Below are 24,521 nucleotides of genomic sequence, written 5' to 3'. Positions count from 1 at the left end.
TCGATTCTAAACGCGGCGGGAGGACCCGGAGAAAAATCCACACGACCATGCGAAGATGAAACGTTGCAAAGGTCAAATCTACAGCAGCAGGCATCGTCAGCGTCGGAATCGAACCCAGGACCTCCTGAGGTCGTTAACATCTCCTAGCCACTGAAGCACTCTACACGGCTTACCGTGCAGCAGGGAGACACCAATCACTCAACACGGCTTCACATGTAGCAGGGAGACACCACTCACTCAACACGGCTTCACATGCAGCAGGGAGAGACCACTCACTCAACACTTTACGGGCAGCAGGGAGACACCACTCACTCAACACGGCTTCACGTGCAGCAGTGAGAGACCACTCACTCTACACGGCTTCACGTGCAGCAGGGAGAGACCACTCACTCAACACGGCTTCACATGCAGCAGAGAGAGAACACTCACTCAACACGGCTTCACATGCAGCAGGGAGAGACCACTCACTCAACACGGCTTCACGTGCAGCAGTGAGAGACCACTCACTCAACACTGCTTCATGTGCAGCAGGGAGACACCACTCACTCAACACGGCTTCACATGCAGCAGGGAGAGACCACTCACTCAACACGGCTTCACATGCAGCAGAGAGAGAACACTCACTCAACACGGCTTCACATGCAGCAGGGAGAGACCACTCACTCAACACGGCTTCACATGCAGCAGGGAGAGACCACTCACTCAACACGGCTTCACGTGTAGCAGGGAGAGACCACTCACTCAACACGACTTCACGTGCAGCAGGGAGACACCACTCACTCAACACGGCTTCACGTGCAGCAGTGAGAGACCACTCACTCAACACTGCTTCAAGTTGCAGCAGGGAGACACCACTCACTCAACACGGCTTCACGTGCAGCAGGGAGAGACCACTCACTCAACACGGCTTCACATGCAGCAGGGAGAAACCACTCACTCAACACGGCTTCACATGCAACAGGTAGACACCACTCACTCAACACGGCTTCACGTGCAGCAGGGAGAGACCACTCACTCAACACAGCGTCACTTGCAGCAGGGAGAGACCACTCACTCAACACAGCTTCACTTGCAGCAGGGAGAGACCACTCAATACGGCTTCACGTGTAGCAGGGAGAGACCACTCACTCTACACGGCTTCACGTGCAGCAGGGAGAGACCACTCACTCAACACGGCTTCAGTGCAGCAGGGAGAGACCACTCACTCAACACGGCTTCACGTGCAGCAGGGAGAGACCACTCAACACGGCTCCACGTGTAGCAGGGAGAGACCACTCACTCTACACTGCTTCACGTGTAGCAGGGAGAGACCACTCACTCAACACGGCTTCACGTGCAGCAGGGAGAGACCACTCACTCAACACGGCTTCACTTGCAGCAGAGAGAGAACACTCACTCAACACGGCTTCACTTGCAGCAGTGAGACACCACTCACTCAACACGGCTTCACGTGCAGCAGAGAGAGACCACTCACTCAACACGGCTTCATGTGCAGCAGGGAGACACCACTCACTCAACACGGCTTCACGTGCAGCAGGGAGACAACTCACTCAACACGGCTTCACGTGCAGCAGGGAGAGACCACTCACTCAACACGGCTTCACGTGCAGCAGGGAGACACCACTCACTCTACACGGCTTCACGTGTAGCAGGGAGAGACCACTCACTCAACACGGCTTCACGTGCAGCAGGGAGAGACTTTTGGTGCCGTAACAACGAAGCAACTCTGCCAGCGCTGCTATCCCCTCGCACCCCCCCAAACGAACGCGCACACGCACGCCCCCTCTACAACACACACACGCACCCACATAGGGTCTCGTGGGGGGGGGGGTCACCTGGTACCCTGGGTTTTTACCCGAGGGGCCCCTCTCTACCCCAGGCAGGGGCCGTGAGGCACCGTGAGTTCGTCTGCGAGGTGAGAAGCAGCGTCAGGGTCCACCCAGGGATTGAATAGGAATAGACTGGGCGCTGCTCGCTGTGCTTGAGCTCGCGTGCGTGTTTACACAGCGCGCTTTACGCAGTGTGTTTACACGTAGCTCCGTGTCCAACTCCGATTGGCGATTTGCAGAGGGAGAGATCGCGTGGGGTCGTCACTCTCAAGAGTCGCCTTTATTAGAATTCCTGTCAAGTTTGACAAACTCTGTCGTCAGCACGTACGGGCGAGTGAGCGAGTAAACCACCCACCCATCCTCCTCCCATAACACAACGGTTCGCTCGTTGTCCCACGATTCACTCGCTCGTTCATTTACACACACGCCATTACTCACTCACTCACCCGCTCACTCCCACAATTTCGATTCACCCGCTCACTCACCCGCTCACTCCCACAATTCAATTCACCCGCTCACTCTCCCACAATTCAATCCACTCATTTGCACGCTCTCGTATTCGCTCGCTCACCCACCCACACTTTTGCCCAGTCACCCACTCCTAGCTCATGGACACGCTCGTTCGCTCACCCACTCGCTCGCCCGCTCACTCGCCCACTCACTCGCCCACTCACTCGCCCACTCACTCGCCCACCCACTCGCCCACCCATTCGCTCACCCACCCACTCGCTCACCCACTCGCTCGCCCACCCACTCGCTCGCCCACTCACCCGCTCGCCCACTCACTCGCTGACCCACTCGTCCACCGCCTCGTTTGTTCACTCACCGAACCACCAATACGCTCACCCACCCCTACACACCCCTACTCACCCACACACCCCAACACCACCAACACACACTTATACCCAGGTGTGGTAATATTTGCTTAACGTCGGAACATTAATTTAAAACCAAATTTATAATAACAGCAAATAGTAATTACGGTAACGCACATTTACCCTCTTATTTTGTATCATCCCAAAGTAATCGGCAATGGAAGAAGACGTCGAGTGTGCAGCAGATGTGGCGATATCGGATTGAGGAAGTAGGTGGGTGGGTGGAGGGGTGGGTGGAGGGGTGGAGGAGACCAGGTGGGTGGGTGGAGGAGTGGGTGGAGGGGTGGAGGAGACCAGGTGGGTGGGTGGAGGGCTGGGTGGAGGGGTGGGTGGAGGAGACCAGGTGGGTGGGTGGAGGGGTGGGTGGAGGGGTGGAGGAGACCAGGTGGGTGGGTGGAGGGGTGGGTGGGTGGAGGAAACCAGGTGGGTGGGTGGAGGGCTGGGTGGAGGGGTGGGTGGAGACCAGGTGGGTGGGTGGGGGAGATAGGGTGGGTGGAGGAGTGGGTGGGGGAGACCAGATGGGTGGGTGGAGGGGTGGGTGGGTGGGGGAGACCAGATGGGTGGGTGGAGGGGTGGGTGGGTGGAAGGGTGGGGGAGACCAGGTGGGTGGAGGGGTGGGTGGAGGAGACCAGGTGGGTGGGTGGGGGAGATAGGGTGGGTGGGTGGAGGAGTGGGTGGGGGAGACCAGATGGGTAGGTGGAGGGGTGGGTGGAGGGGTGGGTGGGTGGAGGGGTGGGGGAGACCAGGTGGGTGGAGGGGTGGGTGGGTGGTGCCGATCTGACAGCACCGCTGAGAATCTCAGCTTCCAATCCGGCTTTCAGCCGCCCAAACCAGAGTGATTACACCGGATTTTTATTGACTCACGGACTCGCACAGAGACCCACAGACTCACACGGAGACTCACGGACTCGTACAAAGACCTACTGACTCACACGGATACCCGAAGACTCACACAGAGACCCACAGACTCGCACGGAGACCCACAGACTCGCACGTAGACCCAGACTCGCACGGAGACCCACAGACTCGCACGGAGACCCACAGACTCGCACGGAGACCCACAGACTCGCACGGAGACCCACAGACTCGCACGGAGACCCACAGACTCACACGGAGACCCACGGAGATCCACAGATTCGCACGGAGTGAGTTGTCATTAAACCGGGTTCTCAAGTGTAGCGAGTGGTTGGTATTAGACCAGCGACCGCACAAAAAAGATAATCCTAACACATTAAATTTGGTTCTGCATTTAATTTGGCTAAATTCCAGCTCTGGGAATGAGCAACATTGGGTTTACCATCACGTGCTGAACGCGACCCTCGACGTAGCGGGGCAACTTGGAGAGATGCTGCCCCCTACTGCGCGTGGATGAGAGGTCACCTGAGGTCACGTGAGGCAGAGGTAACTCTGTCATGTCCGCTTCCGTGGACCGTTCTCCACAGCGAAGGGTTGCACTGCCCTGGTCCTAGAACCCGGTCTGAGCCGAGACTCTGATCCTGGAACCCGGTCTGAGCCAAGACTCTGGTCCTGGAACCCGGTCTGAGCCAAGACTCTGGTCCTGGAACCCGGTCTGAGCCAAGACTCTGGTCCTGGAACCCGGTCTGAGCCAGGTCTGAGCCGAGACTCTGGTCCTGGAACCCGGTCTGAGCCAGGTCTGAGTCAAGACTCTGGTCCTGGAACCCGGTCTGAGCCGAGACTCTGGTCCTGGAACCCGGTCTGAGCCGAGACTCTGGTCCTGGGAGAGTCAGGCTATATTACTTGAGTTGGAGCGGAGGGATTCACGGAGTCTCTGAGATGAATATGAAGGAGAGCCAAAGAAGTCAAAGTCAGAAAGATTTCCGCCCAGCTTGAAGCCTTAGCTGGGCTTATCACATATGCTAGGCCCCCCACACAATCAAATCAATGCATTGGGGCCTAAGTCTCGCCCCCCCCCACTCAATTCAGTGCCAAGGTGTAAGTTTGTTAAATACAAACGTCAAACACATTGCGGGAGTTTCAATCCGGCTTAGGCCCGGTCCGGTGCTTTCCCGCTCGGCCAGACCAAGCCCCGGCCTTGTCCAGGCGAGAGCCGCAGACTGAGGCCCTGGCGGTGTGGAGCAGGAAAGGCCTGCCTACGCAAGCGACGGTTCACGACCGGATTTCCGCACCTCAAAATCCGCGGAGGCCCGTCCACGTTCAGGCGCAAAGCGTCCCGGACAAATCTGCCGGAGGCCGACACGGCCGTCCGACGTTACAGCTGGAGACTTCACAAGCATCCAACACGGCAGCCGAGGTGCCTCTTAAAGCACCTCGCGGAAATCTGCCGTGGGGCCGAGAGGCGACCACCGCCGTCACCACCACCGCCGCCGCAGCCACTATCGCCACCACCACCGCCACTATCGCCACCACCACCGCCACTATCGCCACCACCACCGCCACCACCACCGCCACTATCGCCACCACCACCGCCACTATCGCCACCACCACCGCCACTATCGCCACCACCACCGCCACTATCGCCACCACCACCGCCACCACCACCGCCACTATCGCCACCACAACTTCGAACGCGACTGCCGCCACCAACGGCTCGGCACCTCCCGAGTGCCTCCTCTCCCACACGGCCACGCTACCCCCAACACCGCCCCCCCCCGCCCCAACCCCCCCTCCTACTGGCGGCTGTCCCCGTGTTGGCCCGCAGGTGAATTGGAACCTGGCGGTAAGGAGGGGGCGGAGGAGTGGGGGGGGGGGGATGTTGCCGTGGTAATTTACAGCCAATTAACTAATTAACTTGTCAAAATCGGAAACAAAATCTGCTAGCGGCAGCCGTCCCTACAAGCCCCGTGGGCTTAGCGGGTGGTGGTGTTGGTGGTGGGTGGTGGTGGTGGGTGGTGGTGGTGGTGGTGGGTGGTGGTGGTGGTGGGGGAGAGTGGGGGGCGGGTGAGGGTGCTAGCAGCAGGACCGCGAGGAGTTGCCGTCGCCGTGGCGACCCAGCGACACAGTGTCCGTCGCCGTGAAGGCGCCGCCGCCGCCGCCGGCCTGCCGCAGGTCGGAGGTGATGGCGCGCCGGGCGGCCTCCTCGAAGGCCAGGGCCACGTTGGTGGAGTCGCGGGCGCTCGTCTCGAAGTAGGGCACGTCGCCGCGCGAGCGGCACCACGCCGACACCTCCTCGGCCGACACCTGGGACACCACGCACAGGGACATGGACCCCGTGTAGTCTGTGTCGGGCCGTTAGGAGTGAGCAGAGACACACAACGACAACAACGACAACAGGAGCCCTAATTCGCCGCTCAGTGGCGGCGATGTCGCCACGGCGCCTGTGCCAGGCCAGGTGCACTTTGAGGCCACGTGAAGCGTTTGAAGGCTCGCTGACAGGCGACAGGGCGGACCCAGCAGGTGCCATGAGTTGACTGCTGCAGCAGGGTAGGTGCAGCAGGAGGTCACGGGATTAGACTCTAGGTGCCATGGATTGCAGGCTGGGTGCAGGAGGAGGTCACGGGACAGACCCAGGTGCCACGGGTCGACTGACTGAGATGAATGGCTGATGCACCACCTGTGCCCCCAAGTGTACCAACTTGGTGCATTTTACTCTCTCACACTCTCACACTCACTCTCTCACACACTCACACACTCTCTCACACTCTCTCACTCATTCACACACTCTCACACACTCTCTCACTCATTCACACACTCTCACACACTCTCACACACTCTCTCACACTCTCTCACACTCTCACTCATTCACACACTCTCACACACTCACACTCTCACACACACACTCTCTCACTCACTCACACTCTCTCACTCTCACTCTCTCACACTCTCACTCACACACACTCTCACACTCACTCACTCACACACACTCTCACACTCACTCACACACTCACACTCTCACACTCACTCACTCACTCACACTCTCACACTCACTCACACTCTCTCACTCACACTCTCACACGCTCTCACTCTCACTCTCTCACACACTCTCACTCACACACACTCACACACTCACACTCTCACACACACTCACACCCTCACACTCTCTCACTCACACTCTCACTCACACACACTCTCTCACTCACTCACACACTCTCTCACACTCACGCACTCACTCACTCACGCTCACTCACACTCACTCTCTCTCACACTCACTCACACCCTCACTCACACTCACTCTCTCTCACACTCACTCACACCCTCACTCACACACTCACTCTCACTTACACCCTCTCACTCACACTCTCACTCACACTCACTCACACTCTCTCACACACTCTCACTCACACACACTCACTCACACACACTCTCTCACACTCACTCACACTCTCTCACACTCTCTCACACTCACTCACTCACACTCTCTCACACTCTCTCTCACACTCTCTCACACTCACTCACTCACACTCTCTCACACTCTCTCTCACTCACTCACACTCTCACACACTCTCTCACACTCACTCTCTCACACTCTCTCACACTCTCTCTCTCTCACACTCACTCACACTCTCACACACTCTCTCACACTCACTCTCTCACACTCACTCCCTCACACTCTCTCACTCTCTCACACTCTCTCACACTCTCACACACTCTCACTCTCTCACACCCTCTCACTCTCTCACACTCACTCACACTCTCACACACTCTCACTCTCTCACACCCTCTCACTCTCTCACACTCACTCACACTCTCACACACTCTCACTCTCTCACACTCTCTCACTCTCTCACACTCTCTCAGTCTCTCTCACTCACACTCTCAGTCTCACACTCTTTCACACTCTCACTCTCACATTCTCTCACTCACGCACACTCACTCACACACTCTCACTCACACTCTCTCACTCACACTCTCACACTCACTCACTCTCACACACACTCTCACTCACACACACTCTCTCACACTCTCTCACTCTCACACACATTCTCTCACTCACACTCTCTCACTCACACTCTCTCAGTCACTCACTCTCACACTCTTTCACACACTCTCTCTCTCACACTCTCACACTCTCTCACACTCTCACTCACACTCTCTCAGTCTCTCACACTCACTCACACTCACACTCTCTCTCACTCTCACACACTCACACTCTCTCACTCGCACACACTCTCACACTCTTTCACACTCTCTCTCTCTCACTCTCTCAGTCTCTCACACTCTCACTCACACTCTCTCAGTCTCTCACACTCTCACTCACACTCTCTCTCACACTCTTTCACACTCTCTCACTCACACTCTCTCAGTCTCTCACACTCAGTCTCACACTCTCACTCTCACACTCTTTCACACACTCTCTCTCTCACACTCTCACTCACACTCTCTCAGTCTCTCTCTCACACTCTCTCAGTCTCTCACACTCTTTCACTCTCTCGCTCACACTCTCACACTCTCTCTCACTCTCTCACTCACACTCTCTCAGTCTCTCACACTCACTCACTCTCACTCTCTCACACTCTTTCACTCTCTCTCTCACACTCTTTCACTCTCACTCACATTCTCTTACTCACACTCTCTCACTCACACTCTCTCACTCACACTCTCTCACTCACACTCTCTCACTCACACTCTCTCACTCGCACACACTCTCACACTCTCTCACTCACACTCTCTCAGTCACTCACTCTCACACTCTTTCACACACTCTCTCTCTCACACTCTCACTCTCACACTCTCTCAGTCTCTCACACTCTCACTCACACACTCTCTCAGTCTCTCACACTCTCACTCACACTCTCTCTCTCACAAACTCTCACACTCACTCAGTCTCACACTCTCACTCTCACAGTCTCTCACTCTCACAGTCTCTCACTCACTCTCTCACTCACACTCTCACACTCACACTCTCTCACTCACTCTCACTCACACTCTCTCTCACTCTCTCACCTCCCTGTGCGGCAGGTCCAGCTTGTTCCCCAGCAGCACGAAGGGGAAGGCGTCCAGGGCGGCGACGTCCGCGTAGTACGCAAACTCGGAGCGCCACGCGTCCAGGCTGCGGAACGAGTGGGCGTCGTCCAGGCTGAAGGTGAGCAGGCAGGCGTCCGAGCCACGGTAGAAGGGAGTTCGCAGGCTGCGGAACCGTTCTTGCCCCGCCGTGTCCCAGATCTGCATCGTCACCGCACTGGAGGGAGTGCGGATACGGGGGAGGAGGAGGGGAGACGCGGGGTGGGTGGGGGGGGCGGGGGAGGTGGAGAGACGCGGGAGGAGGAGATGTTTGACTGCCATCGAGAGTTGGGTACACTCCCGGTGATGGTGTTCATATCACGCTGCAGGCGTTCGCTAAAATAACTTGCCCCAACAGTCTGCTAAGGCTGTACGGGGGATCTTTTGTCTTTGTAAAAGTTCACAGGTGCACACAAACCCGAGTTCGATTCCCACTCAAGGCCACCGACACAAGCGATGAATACCTGGGCCTCCGTAAGGTCGACTCAGCCTTAAGTGCCTGGTGTGGTGTGCGGTAATCATCGCCACCGGGGAGACAAAGGTGGTCAGGCGTGGTGCTGGCTGGCCACCCACCCACTTGTGTGCCATGCCGGCCTTCATCGGTGCGAATCGCTAACAGCACTTGCCCCAACAGTCTAGTCAGTGAGTCTACAAGGGAGCTCTGTGTATCTGTAAGTGTGAGTGTCTGTATGTATGTGTGTGGTCTGTGTGTCTGTGTCTCGAGGAGGCTGCTAGATTTTTGTGCAGCCCGTGGGCTTGTAATTACCAACACGCTGTTCCGGCATCGGCGCATCCACACAGCATCATGGATGCACACCGGGTCCAAGCAAGAACATCTGCGGGACTACAAAGTGACGGAACAGCAGATGCGGGTCCATGTCCTTGACACCAGGACCTACCGTGGAGCTGATCTGACCACTGACCATTGACTTGTCATTTGTAAGATGCGCCTGCCATTCCTCCACTCCGGTGGTGGGTATACACCCAGGACCCCATTCCGACCTAAAGTGGCCTGGTCTCAGTTATCTGATGAAAGTTGCAAGCGAGAATTTCATCATCGCTTGCAGCTGGGGTTGGCATCGTCCCCCACTCCTCCTGATGTCGAGGGTAAATGGGCGAGGTTTAGGACTGTGGCTCGTGCAGCTGCAATGGCTGCTTTGGGTACACGGTCTAGACCTCCCCAGAGACCCTGGCTGACAGAGGAGGTATTCCGATTGACTGAAAAAAAGCGACAGGCCCACTCCCAATGTCTCAAGCATCCCACATTAGAGAATGAGGAGGCTTACCGCAGCCTTTGCTCGGAATTTCGGAGAACCGTGTGGCACTGCAAGGATGGGTGGTGGTCGCAGGTTGGTGATGAGATGGAGTCTGCCTCAGTGGCCCGCGATCACAAATCACTCTTTAACTCCAAAAAGAAACTGACTTGCAGCGCCACACCAATCACCATCATTAGGGGAATGAAAGATTTTGCTTAGCATTTCTGTGAGGTCTTGGGGGAGGGGAAATTCCTCAGTCTGGAAAACATCACGGGGAAAAGTTGGGATGACCCTGCTGAGGCTGCAGTGCCTCAAATATTGGAAGAAATAGTCACCCCCTGTGAGTGGCTGGTTGAAGTGCTATATGTTGCTTTTCTTGGTCTCAGAGTCTGAGACCAAGAAAAGCACCGGGCAGAGAAGATCTCCCAAGCAAAATTCTGAGGGAGGGTGCCGTTTGTGCACAGACTGCCCTATATGACATCATAACAAGTCTGGACCACTGGATGGGTACCGCAGGATTGGAAGGATGCCCTTGTGGTCCCCCTCTTTAAGAAGGGGGACCGCACAGACTGTAACAACTACAGGGGTATCTCACTCCTCAGTGTGCCGGGAAAGGCCCTGACAAGGATGATTCAACATCGCCTTCCCAGGCATGCTGAGGAGAGGCTTGTGGAGCCCCAATGTGGTTTCAGGAAAGGGCGGTCCTGCACAGATGCCATATTTTCTGTCCTGTCTGCAACAGCAGAGGTGTATGGAATTCCAACAGGACCTATATCTCTGCTTTATTGACCTGGTCAAAGCCTATGATCCCATTAGTAGGCCTGGGCTCTGGGTTGTTCTTCGTACTTTTGGAGTCCCTGACTTAATGCTCACGATCATTAAGGACCTTCATGATGGTGGGCAGGCCCGGGTAAAACTACATGGCCATGAGTCAGAGCCATTCCCTGTACACTTTGGGGTGGCGACAGGGATGTCCTCTGGCTCCCACATTATTTAACATCTATTTTGACCACGTAGTTCGTGACACCTTCGATAGCTGTACCGGAGGAATTTCCATCTAGTTCAGATACAATCAGAGGCTAATCAATGCCCGGGTGCAGTCAAGGGATGGCTTCCTATTGGTCAACCATATTATGTATGCTGATGACCTGGTGATTGCTGCTCACTCAGGAGTTGGAGGCGCTGCTGCTGAACCTGGAGCTTACCATCAGCCCCACCAAAACTAAGCACCTGCCTGGGTATTTTGTGCCATCAGACACTCCACACCCACAACTCCCAATTGGTGATGGGGCAGTTGTGGAGAGAGTGGAGAGTTATCCATACATGGGCAGTGTGCTCATGACCGGCTCCGGTTTGACAGCAGAGGTCTCACTCCGAATCAGTCGAGCGGCAATATCTTTTCATCGGTTGCGTAACGCTGTGTGGAAGCTACCTGGTCTGTCGTTCCGCACGAAGCTTCAGGTCTTCTCGGTCACGGTCATTCCCTCCCTTCTCGACGCTTGCGAAACGTGGACCCCCCCCCCCCCCTGAATGGAACAAATTCACCAGTGAGAAAAATTGAGGCTGGCCTGCCTACGATCCATCCTGGGTTTAACCAGGCTGGATTGTGTGAGTGAGCTCCTCCAGCAGGCCAGGCTGCGTTGGCTGGGTCATGTAGCCCGCATGCCCAGCCACCGCATGCCTAAACAAGTCTTAATCAGCTGGATAGAGGGTCTAAACGGGCGCGGCACGGGCTAGAGAAGAGATGGAGTGATGTGGTACAGGAGGACGTGGAGCTCAGTGGACTTGCTGATGACTGGTACCAGCGGTGTCAAGATCGGTCTCTGTGTAGGAGGCTCATGACGGATGCTACTGGGCAGTTGGGGGCAGTCGCCCTCCAGTAACAACGGAGGGCAGAGGAGCGACGCTCACAACAGCAAGCGGAGCGCCGGGCGGCTAAAACACTTCAAGTTGGCACAGTAGGGAGCACAGATGGTGCATCGGCCAATCATCTGTCAGTCGACCCATGTCACCTGGGTCTGTCCCGTGACCTCCTGCCAGCGGGCATTCAATACTTCGCGTGGCCTTAATGTGCACATAGCCTGGCACAAGCGTCGTGGTGACGTCACTGCCACTTAGTGGCGAATGCCGGTTGTTGTTGTTGTATCTCTACGTGTGTCTGCGTGTGTCTCTGTGCGTGTGATGATTGGCGAGCCTCCTCCCCCGTGAGTGTGGCAAGGGATCACTCCACAGCACCACCACCCGCTGTCCCCTTCGGGTAAACACACTTTACATAAACAACCTGAATAATTACAATTTATTTCCCCCCCAACCATTTCACTCACGATTCTTTTTGCCACGGGGGGGGGGGAGGCAGAGGGGGTGGGCGGGGTGGGCGGGGGGGTTGCCAAGAGAGGCTTGGAGGGATATCCACTCGTCGCGCAAAAGTTTTGTCAGGTGGAAATTCAGCCAAAGGGAGATCGTTCGGGGTGATCCGTGGTGCCCTGGTTAATCCCGCAGTGACGATAATAATCACAGTCAGAGCTCTCGATGCCCGCTAATGACAGGCAGGGCGGACACGGATGATTCAACATGGCGGATACTCCAAAGATAAAACCATTTTCCGCGGATCTCTGTGCCAGAAACTAACGCTGGACCTATCGATGGACGATGCGAGTGATGATAACAATATCCTGGCTCCCGCCCGGCAGAAGACTCGGTCCACTGAGCGGGTGATATCGGAGCCACAGCCAATCAGACATCAATCAAACTCAGCCCCACTGTGTGGAAAGATATGGCAACTACTGTAGTGTAGGGGCGATCACGTGGATGTCGGATTAACCGGAGCAACATATTTGTTCGGCTGAAGCACCGCGTGACTTGTAATAAACATTTACAAGAAACGCAATGTTGTTTCACGGTTTTTTACATTATTAATTTGGGCTTAAGGGAAAATCCTCCAGTCGGTACATTACGTCAAATCCTATAAAGCGCACGCACGGATAATCGAGGAGCCTCCCTGCAGTCCTACTGGGCAGCCGCGACGGCACGTGCTAGGGGGTCCGCCGTCGAGCCACCCGGCATCCCACGCGCTTCACATGGGCCAAGTTTTAAAGAAAGAAAAATCGCACCGCTTGGGATCGCACGCACGGCCATCGCCCTCCCCTTGCCCTACCGGCAGCAGCAGGCTGATGCACAGGGCCAGCTGCCACTGGGGTTGCCCCTAGACCTGATTTACACAGTGCCAACTGCCCAGTAGCAGCAGCAGCGTTCTTCACGAGCCTCCTGCACAGACGCCGATCTTGACACCACTGCTACCAGTCGTCGGCAAGTCCACTCAGCTCCACATCCTCCCGTATCACTCCATCTCTTCTCCAGCCCGTGCCAAGCCCGTTTAGCCCCCTCTATCTGAACCAAAAAAAACTGTTTAGCTCACTCACTCAACCACTTACTCACCCACCCACCCATCCACTCATCCATCACTCGTTCACCGACTAACCACCTCACCCGCTAACTCAACCATTCATCCACTCGCTCCTATACTCACTCGCCCACGCCCCTCACCAGACCTGCTCGCCCGCTCGGCCGCTCGCCCCGGCCATGCGCCACAGCCCCTTCCAACAGCCCCCCCTCCCCCGCTGCTCACCGTCCGTCCACGGAGAGGTCCTTGTTGAGGAACTCGACGCCGATGGTGTGGAAGCTCTGGGCGTCGAAGGTGTTGCTCACGTAGCGGTTCATGAGCGAGCTCTTGCCCACGCCGCCATCTCCCAGCAGGATCACCTTGAGCAGCGTCGCCTTGGGGGGGGCGCCCCCCGCCCCGGACATAGCACTGCCACACGGGGGAGGGAGGGCGACGGGGGGAGGGTGACGGGGAGGAGAGATGGACGGGGACATTATGGGGAAGGAGACACGGCGAGGAGTGGGGAGACTCAGGGGAGACTCAGGGGAGGTGGAGAGACGCCGTCCGCTCGCCACGTGACCATGAGCAAAAACGACGGCTCAGCCCGGTGACGGCGAGCACGGCAAGCGTCGGTGGACTTCACCTCGTTTGCGCGCTCCGTGCAAGCCCAACCCTCTGAGAGACGTCGCCCACACCTTACATCGAGACGCAATTGAGAGGTAGCCAAGTGTCAAGCCAAAGCTTTGGAGAGAATTGACGCGGGGGTGGGTGCATGTGTGTGTGCGTGTCAATGCGTGTGGCGTGGGGAGCGGTGGTGTAGCGGTTAGCGCTACGCTGCGCTATGAACCTGGCGACCCGGGTTCGATTCCCGCTCACGGCCAACACCAGTGACGATTATCTGAACCGGTCCCGGGCCTCCCCTAGGTCGACTCAGCCTCAAATGAGTACCTGGTGCGGTGTGTAAACATCGCCACTGGGGAGACAAAGGCGGTCGGGCGTGGTGCTGGCCACCCACCCCCTCGTGTACCGTTCCGGCCTTCATAGGTGCTCGCTAACAGCACTTGCCCCTACAGTCTGTTAAGGCTATACGGGGGATCTTTATCTTTGTGGCGTGCAAAGGGTTCGACGTAAAATCAAGCACCTTTAACGACGACATCAAGAAAGGCCGGGAGGAAGGTTTTGGAAGCGTCGCCTTAACCTTAGGGGATCCTAGCAGCTCCACCAAGGGGTATGGAAGAGGATCCGGGCCGCTAAGTTTGTAGACTTGGGTAGCGGCAGTGCCCAAGCAGTACAAGCATGGAGCCCGGCCCCGCTGGCGGTAACGGTCGCTGTGACACCGGGGAGTGCGCGTGCACATCACTCGGAATATTGGATAATCACCATTCTCCAGAATAGTCTCCAAACGAAACTATTTTTGTTTAATGAGGTGAAGCTCACCACTGAGCCGGTGTCGAGCTCTTTTTCAGGAGCGACCTGGCCACCGCAAAGGACAGCAGCTCAACACGACGTGGCTGATACCGTCATCGGCATCGCCACCACCACGTGGGCATCTATAGCGGCGGCCAAAACATCCTGAACGCGTGGCGATTCTCAATGCACTAAACAGGAACGCGCGGTTGAAAAGCTGAGAGCAAATTTAAAACAAGCCGTGGGTCAGCCTTCCGTACGTGTTACTCCCACCTCTCTCCGGGGTGGCTATGGCGCGGAAAGTCCTGCGGAGCCAGTTACCCAGCTAGCTGCAGCAGCAGCAGCCACCAACAACGGAGCTACCGTCTGCATGGAGAGCAGCACAGCCAGCCAGGGAAACTCGAGGCGTGGATTATTTGTAATCGTCGCGTGCTCTGTGGTCATTTAGGGCGTACGATGCCGATGCTGCCAGTGGAGTTAACGTCTCTTAGCCACGGTGGTGAGATGTTAACTACCGCGCCTGGTACACAGGGGGTCGTGGGTTTGATCCCGACCCTGACTATGCCTGCTGCTGCTGCTGTATATTTGGAGTCTGCGTCTCTCTCTCATCATCATAGTGGCTAAGATAAGTTAATTACCTCGCCTGGTACACAGGGGGTCGTGGGTTTGATCCTAACCCTGACGATGCCTGCTGCTGCTGCTGTATATTTGGAGTCTGCGTCTCTCTCTCATCATCATCATAGTGGCTAGGATATGTTAACTACCTCGCCTGGTACACAGGGGGTCGTGGGTTTGATCCTAACCCTGACGATGCCTGCTGCTGCTGCTGTATATTTGGAGTCTGCGTCTCTCTCTCTCCCCATGGTAACTGCATGGATTTTTCTCCGGGTCCTCAGGTTTTTCTTTCCACATTTAGAATCAATGTCACGCATTTCAAAGTGTTTTGGCTGCCGCTATGAATTTCCACGTGATGATGATGACATCAGCGACTTCGTTGACCTATCATTTGTGGTGGTCAGGTTCCTACCAGTAAAAGTCACATATCTCAGTCGGCCTTCTTCACAGGGGAGGGTAAAAATAAATACTTTACATAGTTTAAATAGTAACGGCACTCACAGTGTGGTGACACGCACACTCACCTCTACTACCACACACACACCTCTACTACCACACACACTCACACCTCTACTACCACACACACTCACACCTCTACTACCACACACACTCACACCTCTACTACCACACACACACCTCTACTATCACACACACACCTCTACTATCACACACACCTCTACTACCACACACACCTCTACTACCACACACACACACACCTCTACTACCACACACACCTCTACTACCACACACCTCTACTACCACACACACACCTCTACTATCACACACACACCTCTACTACCACACACACACACCTCTACTACCACACACACACACACCTCTACTACCACACACACACACACACCTCTACTACCACACACACACACACCTCTACTACCACACACACTCACACCTCTACTACCACACACACACCTCTACTACCACACACACTCACACCTCTACTACCACACACACACCTCTACTACCACACACACTCACACCTCTACTACCACACACACACCTCTACTACCACACACACACACCTCTACTACCACACACACACACACCTCTACTACCACACACACACACACCTCTACTACCACACACACCTCTACTACCACACACCTCTACTATCACACACACCTCTACTACCACACACACCTCTACTACCACACACCTCTACTACCACACACACACCCCTCTACTACCACACACACCTCTACTACCACACACACACACCTCTACTACCACACACACCTCTACTACCACACACACACACCTCTACTACCACACACACACCTCTACTAACACACACACACACCTCTACTACCACACACACACCTCTACTAACACACACACACACCTCTACTACCACACACACACACCTCTACTACCACACACACACCTCTACTAACACACACACACACCTCTACTACCACACACACCTCTACTACCACACACACCTCTACTACCACACACACCTCTACTACCACACACACCTCTACTACCACACACACCTCTACTACCACACACACCTCTACTACCACACACACCTCTACTACCACACACCTCTACTACCACACACACCTCTACTACCACACACACACCTCTACTACCACACACACACCTCTACTACCACACACCTCTACTACCACACACACCTCTACTACCACACACGCTCTACTACCACACACACACACACACCTCTACTACCACACACACCTCTACTACCACACACACCTCTACTACCACACACACCTCTACTACCACACACACCTCTACTACCACACACACCTCTACTACCACACACACCTCTACTACCACACACACCTCTACTACCACACACACCTCTACTACCACACACACCTCTACTACCACACACACACCTCTACTACCACACACCTCTACTACCACACACCTCTACTACCACACACACCTCTACTACCACACACACCTCTACTACCACACACACACACACACCTCTACTACCACACACACACACACACCTCTACCACACACACACACCTCTACCACACACACCTCTACTATCACACACACACCTCTACTATCACACACACCTCTACCACCACACACACCTCTACCACCACACACACCTCTACTACCACACACACACCTCTACTACCACACACACACCTCTACTACCACACACACCTCTACTACCACACACACCTCTACTACCACACACACCTCTACCACACACACCTCTACTACCACACACCTCTACTACCACACACACCTCTACCACCACACACACCTCTACTACCACACACACCTCTACTACCACACACACCTCTACTACCACACACCTCTACCACACACACCTCTACTACCACACACCTCTACTACCACACACACCTCTACCACCACACACACCTCTACTACCACACACCTCTACCACCACACACACCTCTACTACCACACACACCTCTACTACCACACACACCTCTACTACCACACACACCTCTACTACCACACACACCTCTACTACCACACACCCCTCTACTACCACACACACCTCTACTACCACACACACCTCTACTACCACACACACCTCTACTACCACACACACAGACCTCTACTACCACACACACCTCTACCACCACACACACCTCTACTACCACACACACCTCTACTACCACACACACCTCTACTACCACACACACCTCTACCACCACACACACCTCTACTACCACACACACCTCTACTACCACACACACCTCTACTACCACACACACCTCTACCACCACACACACCTCTACTACCACACACACCTCTACTACCACACACACCTCTACTACCACACACACCTCTACTACCACACACACATACACCTCTACTACCACACACACCTCTACCACCACACACACACACACACCTCTACTACCACACACACCTCTACTACCACACACACCTCTACTACCACACACACCTCTACTACCACACACACATACACCTCTACTACCACACACACCTCTACCACCACACACACACACACACCTCTACCACCACACACACCTCTACTACCACACACACCTCTACTACCACCACATACACCTCTACTACCACACACACCTCTACCACCACACACACCTCTACTACCACACACACACACCTCTACCACCACACACACCTCTACCACCACACACACCTCTACTACCACACACCTCTACCACCACACACACCTCTACTACCACACACACCTCTACCACACACACCTCTACCACACACACAACTCTACTACCACACACACCTCTACTACCACACACACATACACCTCTACTACCACACACACCTCTACCACACACACCTCTACTACCACACACACCTCTACTACCACACACACCTCTACTACCACACACACACACCTCTACTACCACACACACCTCTACTACCACACACACCTCTACTACCACACACACACACCTCTACTACCACACACACCTCTACCACCACACACACACCTCTACTACCACACACACCTCTACCACCACACACACCTCTACTACCACACACCTCTACTAGCACACACACCTCTACTAGCGCACACACACACACCTCTACTACCACACACACAACTCTACTACCACACACACACCTCTACTACCACACACACCTCTACTAGCACACACACACACACCTCTACCACCACACACACCTCTACTACCACACACACCTCTACTACCACACACACACCTCTACCACCACACACACCTCTACTACCACACACACCTCTACTACCACACACACACCTCTACTACCACACACACCTCTACCACCACACACACCTCTACTACCACACACACCTCTACTACCACACACACACCTCTACCACCACACACACCTCTACTACCACACACACCTCTACTACCACACACACCTCTACCACACACACACCTCTACTACCACACACACAGACCTCTACTACCACACACACCTCTACCACCACACACACCTCTACTACCACACACACCTCTACCACCACACACACCTCTACCACCACACACACCTCTACTACCACACACACCTCTACTACCACACACACCTCTACTACCACACACACCTCTACTACCACACACCTCTACCACACACACCTCTACTACCACACACCTCTACCACCACACACACCTCTACTACCACACACACCTCTACTACCACACACACCTCTACTACCACACACACCTCTACTACCACACACACCTCTACTACCACACACACCTCTACCACCACACACACCTCTACCACCACACACACCTCTACTACCACACACACCTCTACCACCACACACACCTCTACTACCACACACACCTCTACTACCACACACACCTCTACTACCACACACACATACACCTCTACCACCACACACACCTCTACCACCACACACACCTCTACCACCACACACACCTCTACTACCACACACCTCTACCACCACACACACCTCTACTACCACACACACCTCTACTACCACACACACCTCTACTACCACACACACCTCTACTACCACACACACCTCTACTACCACACACACCTCTACTACCACACACACCTCTACCACCACACACACCTCTACTACCACACACCCCTCTACTACCACACACACCTCTACTACCACACACACCTCTACTACCACACACACAGACCTCTACTACCACACACACACACACACCTCTACTACCACACACACCTCTACTACCACACACACCTCTACCACCACACACACCTCTACCACCACACACACCTCTACTACCACACACACCTCTACTACCACACACCTCTACTACCACACACACACACCTCTACCACCACACACACCTCTACCACCACACACACCTCTACTACCACACACACCTCTACCACCACACACACCTCTACTACCACACACACACACACACCTCCACTACCACACACACCTCTACTACCACACACACCTCTACTACCACACAAACCTCTACCACCACACACACCTCTACTACCACACACACCTCTACCACCACACACACCTCTACCACCACACACACCTCTACTACCACACACACCTCTACTACCACACACCTCTACTACCACACACACACACCTCTACCACCACACACACCTCTACCACCACACACACCTCTACTACCACACACACCTCTACCACCACACACACCTCTACTACCACACACACACACACCTCTACTACCACACACACCTCTACTACCACACACACCTCTACTACCACACAAACCTCTACCACCACACACACCTCTACTACCACGTACACCATCCCAACACAGCGGGTCGAAAAGCGGAGTGGAAGAGGAGGCCAAGAGGGGTGGCGTCTGGAGTCGAAGACGAAGCCGAGGGCCTGCAGGCCTCAGGCTCGAGAAGCCGCCTCTACTGCTGCTACTGCCTTCTGCTGCTGCTGTCTGCTGCTGTCTGCTGCTGCTGCTGTCTGCTGCTGCCTGCTGTCTGTCTGCTGCTGTCTGCTGCTGTCTGTCTGCTGTCTGTCTGCTGCTGTCTGCTGCTGTCTGTCTGCTGCTGTCTGCTGCTGTCTGTCTGATTCTGTCTGGCTGCTGTCTGTCTGCTGCTATTGCTGTCTGCTGTTGCTGCTGCTGTCTGTCTGCTGCTGTCTGCTGTCTGTCTGTCTGCTGCTGTCTGCTGGCTTAGTTCGCGATGGTGAACTCTGGCGCCTGCAACCCCCAGCCCCGCGTGGCCTACCTGAGGTGGCCCCAACTCAGCCTCGCGTGGCCTACCTGAGGTGGCCTCGACTCAGCCTCGCGTGGCCTACCTGAGGTGGCCCCAACTCAGCCTCGCGTGGCCTACCTGAGGTGACCCCGACTCAGCCTCGCGTGGCCTACCTGAGGAGGTGGCCCCAACTCAGCCCCGCGTGGCCTACCTGAGGAGGTGGCCCCGACTCAGCCTCGCGTGGCCTACCTGAGGAGGTGGCCCCGACTCAGCCTCGCGTGGCCTACCTGAGGAGGTGGCCCCGACTCAGCCCCGCGTGGCCTACCTGAGGAGGTGGCCCCGACTCAGCCTCGCGTGGCCTACCTGAGGAGGTGGCCCCGACTCAGGCCCGGCTCAGCGCCGACTCCGTCCCATCGCCCCGCGGGTCGCCGCGAAACTTCCAAACGTCAAAGGAGGAAGCGGAGTCGGGGCAGGAGCGGTGGTGGAGGAGCGGTGGTGGTGGAGCGGTGGTGGAAGAGCGGTGGTGGAGGAGCGGCGGTGGTGGAGCGGTGGTGGTGGAAATGTCGCCTCCGATATTTTGTTCGCCCCTCTTACAAAATCCCCGCCGTGGCTGTCGTGGTCAGTGGTCAGCAGAGAGACACAGAGAGAGACAGAGACACAGAGAGACAGAGAGAGACACAGACAGACAGAGACAGAGACACAGAGAGACAGAGACAGAGAGAGACACAGAGAGACACAGAGAGACAGAGACACAGACACACAGAGTCAGAGAGAGACAGAGAGACAGACACACAGAGTCAGAGAGAGACAGAGAGACACAGACACACAGAGTCAGAGAGAGACAGAGACACAGACAGACAGAGAGACACAGAGACACCGAGAGACAGAGGGAGACAGAGAGACACAGACACACAGAGTCAGAGAGAGACAGAGAGACAGAGACACAGAGACACCGAGAGACACAGAGACACCGAGAGACAGAGGGAGACAGAGAGACACAGAGTCAGACACAGAGAGTCAGAGAGAGAAAGAGAGAAACACAGAAAGACAGAGAGAGAAGTCTTCACCCCAACGCCATCACCACCATCACCGTCACCCGCTCCGTCATGTGACTGAGCTGGAACCGCAAGGGCACGTGACCACGGGGGGCGGGGTGAGGGGGGATGAGGGGGGGTGGGGGCTATGGGGTGAGCGGGTCGGGCTAAGGGTGGGCAGGGCTAAGGGTGGAGGGGTGTGACTCGGGTTGTTGGGGGCGGGGCTAGGGGGATAAGGGGTGGGGCTAGAGGGTGAGTGGGGCGGGGTGGGGATAAAGGGGCGGGGCTAAATGTGAGGGCGGGACTAGGGTTGTGGGGGGGGGGCGATGGGGTGAGGGGGCGGGGTGAGGGGGCGGGGATACGTGGTGACGTCATCGCGCAAAGGCGTTTCCTCAGAATCAGAAATCGAGTACAGTCCATCATCGATCATTATCATCATCATCGATCATCATCGATCATAATCGATTATCATTATCGATAATCACCGATTATGATCATCGATATGTATTATCATCATCGATCATCATGATCATCATCGATCTTCGATGGTAAGTCCGATCGAGTCTACAGCAGTCACTTGTTAACAGCACGACGTGTTTGCCGATGTTTATTCAGCACAATTTCATATCGTAAATACACAAACACATTATTACTACACGTCACGTGATGCCTGACCACGCAAACACATTATTACACGTCACGTGACGCCTGAACACACAGACACATTATTATTACACGTCACGTGACACCTGAACACACAAACACATTATTACTGCACGTCACGTGACACCTGACCACATAAACTTTATTACTACACGTCACGTGACGCCTGAACACACAAACACATTATTATTACACAGCACGTGACGCCTGAACACACAAACACATTATTATTACACGTCACGTGACGCGTGAACACACAAACACATTATTACTACACAGCACGTGACGCCTGAACACACAAACACATTATTACACGTCACGTGACACCTGAACACACAAACACATTATTATTACACGTCACGTGACACCTGAACACATAAAATTTATTACTACACGTCACGTGACGCCTGAACACACAAACACATTATTACTACACAGCACGTGACGCCTGAACACGCAAACACATTATTACACGTCACGTGACACCTGAACACACAAACACATTATTATTACACGTCACGTGACACCTGAACACACAAACACATTATTACTACACGTCACGTGACGCCTGAACACGCAAACACATTATTATTACAGGTCACGTGACACCTGAACACACAAACACATTATTATTACACGTCACGTGACACCTGAACACAAACACATTATTACTACACGTCACGTGACGCCTGAACACGCAAACACATTATTATTACACGTCACGTGACACCTGAACACACAAACACATTATTACTACACGTCACGTGACACCTGAACACACAAACACATTATTACTACACGTCACGTGACGCCTGAACACAAAAACACATTAATACACGTCACGTGACAACTGAACACACAAACACATTATTAATACACAGCACGTGACACCTGAACACACAAACACATTATTAATACACAGCACGTGACGCCTGAACACACAAACACATTACTACACGTCACGTGACACCTGAACACACAAACACATTATTACTACACGTCACGTGACGCCTGAACACACACACACATTATTATTACACGTCACGTGACACCTGAACACACAAACACATTATTACTACACGTCACGTGACAACTGAACACACAAACACATTATTACACGTCATGTGACACCTGAACACACAAACACATTATTACTACACGCCACGTGACGCCTGAACACACAAACACATTATTATTACACAGCACGTGACGCCTGAACACACAAACACATTATTAATACACAGCACGTGACGCCTGAACACACAAACACATTATTACACGTCACGTGACGCCTGAACACACAAACACATTATTAATACACGCCACGTGACGCCTGAACACACAAACACATTATTACTACACAGCACGTGACGCCTGAACACACAAACACATTATTACACGTCACGTGACACCTGAACACACAAACACATTATTACTACACGTCACGTGACGCCTGAACACACAAAACATTATTATTACACGTCACGTGACACTTGAACACACAAACATATTATTACTACACGTCACGTGACAACTGAACACACAAACACATTATTACTACACGTCACGTGACAACTGAACACACAAACACATTATTATTACACGTCACGTGACACCTAAACACACAAACACATTATTATTACACGTCACGTGACGCCTGAACACACAAACACATTATTACTACACAGCACGTGACACCTGAACACACAAACACATTATTACTACACGTCACGTGACAACTGAACACACAAACACATTATTATTACACGTCACGTGACACCTAAACACACAAACACATTATTACTACACAGCACACGACACCTGAACACACAAACACATTATTACTACACGTCACGTGACACCTG

The 24,521-nt window shown here is 54.3% G+C and overlaps 1 protein-coding gene across 3 annotated transcripts; it reads right to left on the bottom strand.

Moving 5' to 3' along the window:
- Window positions 1–3,940: 3,940 nt before the first annotated feature.
- RAB9A (RAB9A, member RAS oncogene family) lies at window positions 3,941–22,117 on the bottom strand. Of its 3 annotated transcripts, none has more exons than XM_032980895.2 (4): window positions 21,323–22,117; window positions 13,505–13,687; window positions 8,567–8,801; window positions 3,941–5,863 (listed from the first exon to the last, which is right to left on the bottom strand). In XM_032980895.2, the coding sequence occupies exons 2-4, from the start codon at window positions 13,681–13,683 to the stop codon at window positions 5,633–5,635; spliced, it is 645 nt and encodes a 214-aa protein (XP_032836786.1). In that variant the 5' UTR covers window positions 13,684–13,687; window positions 21,323–22,117; the 3' UTR covers window positions 3,941–5,632. The 3 variants fall into 3 exon arrangements, with proteins under 3 accessions (XP_032836786.1, XP_032836787.1, XP_075914673.1); XM_032980896.2 differs by lacking the exon at window positions 21,323–22,117 and adding an exon at window positions 21,171–21,208; XM_076058558.1 differs by lacking the exon at window positions 21,323–22,117 and adding an exon at window positions 21,133–21,154.
- Window positions 22,118–24,521: the final 2,404 nt, after the last annotated feature.

This window comes from Petromyzon marinus, assembly GCF_048934315.1.
Source record: "Petromyzon marinus isolate PM22_M1 ecotype Great Lakes invasive population chromosome 76 unlocalized genomic scaffold, UKy_Petmar_22M1.pri1.0 chr76_unloc.3, whole genome shotgun sequence".
Taxonomy (NCBI): Eukaryota; Metazoa; Chordata; class Hyperoartia; order Petromyzontiformes; family Petromyzontidae; genus Petromyzon; species Petromyzon marinus.
The sequence above is the reverse complement of the archived record's forward strand: the minus strand, read 5'-3'. Positions and strand labels throughout refer to the sequence as shown.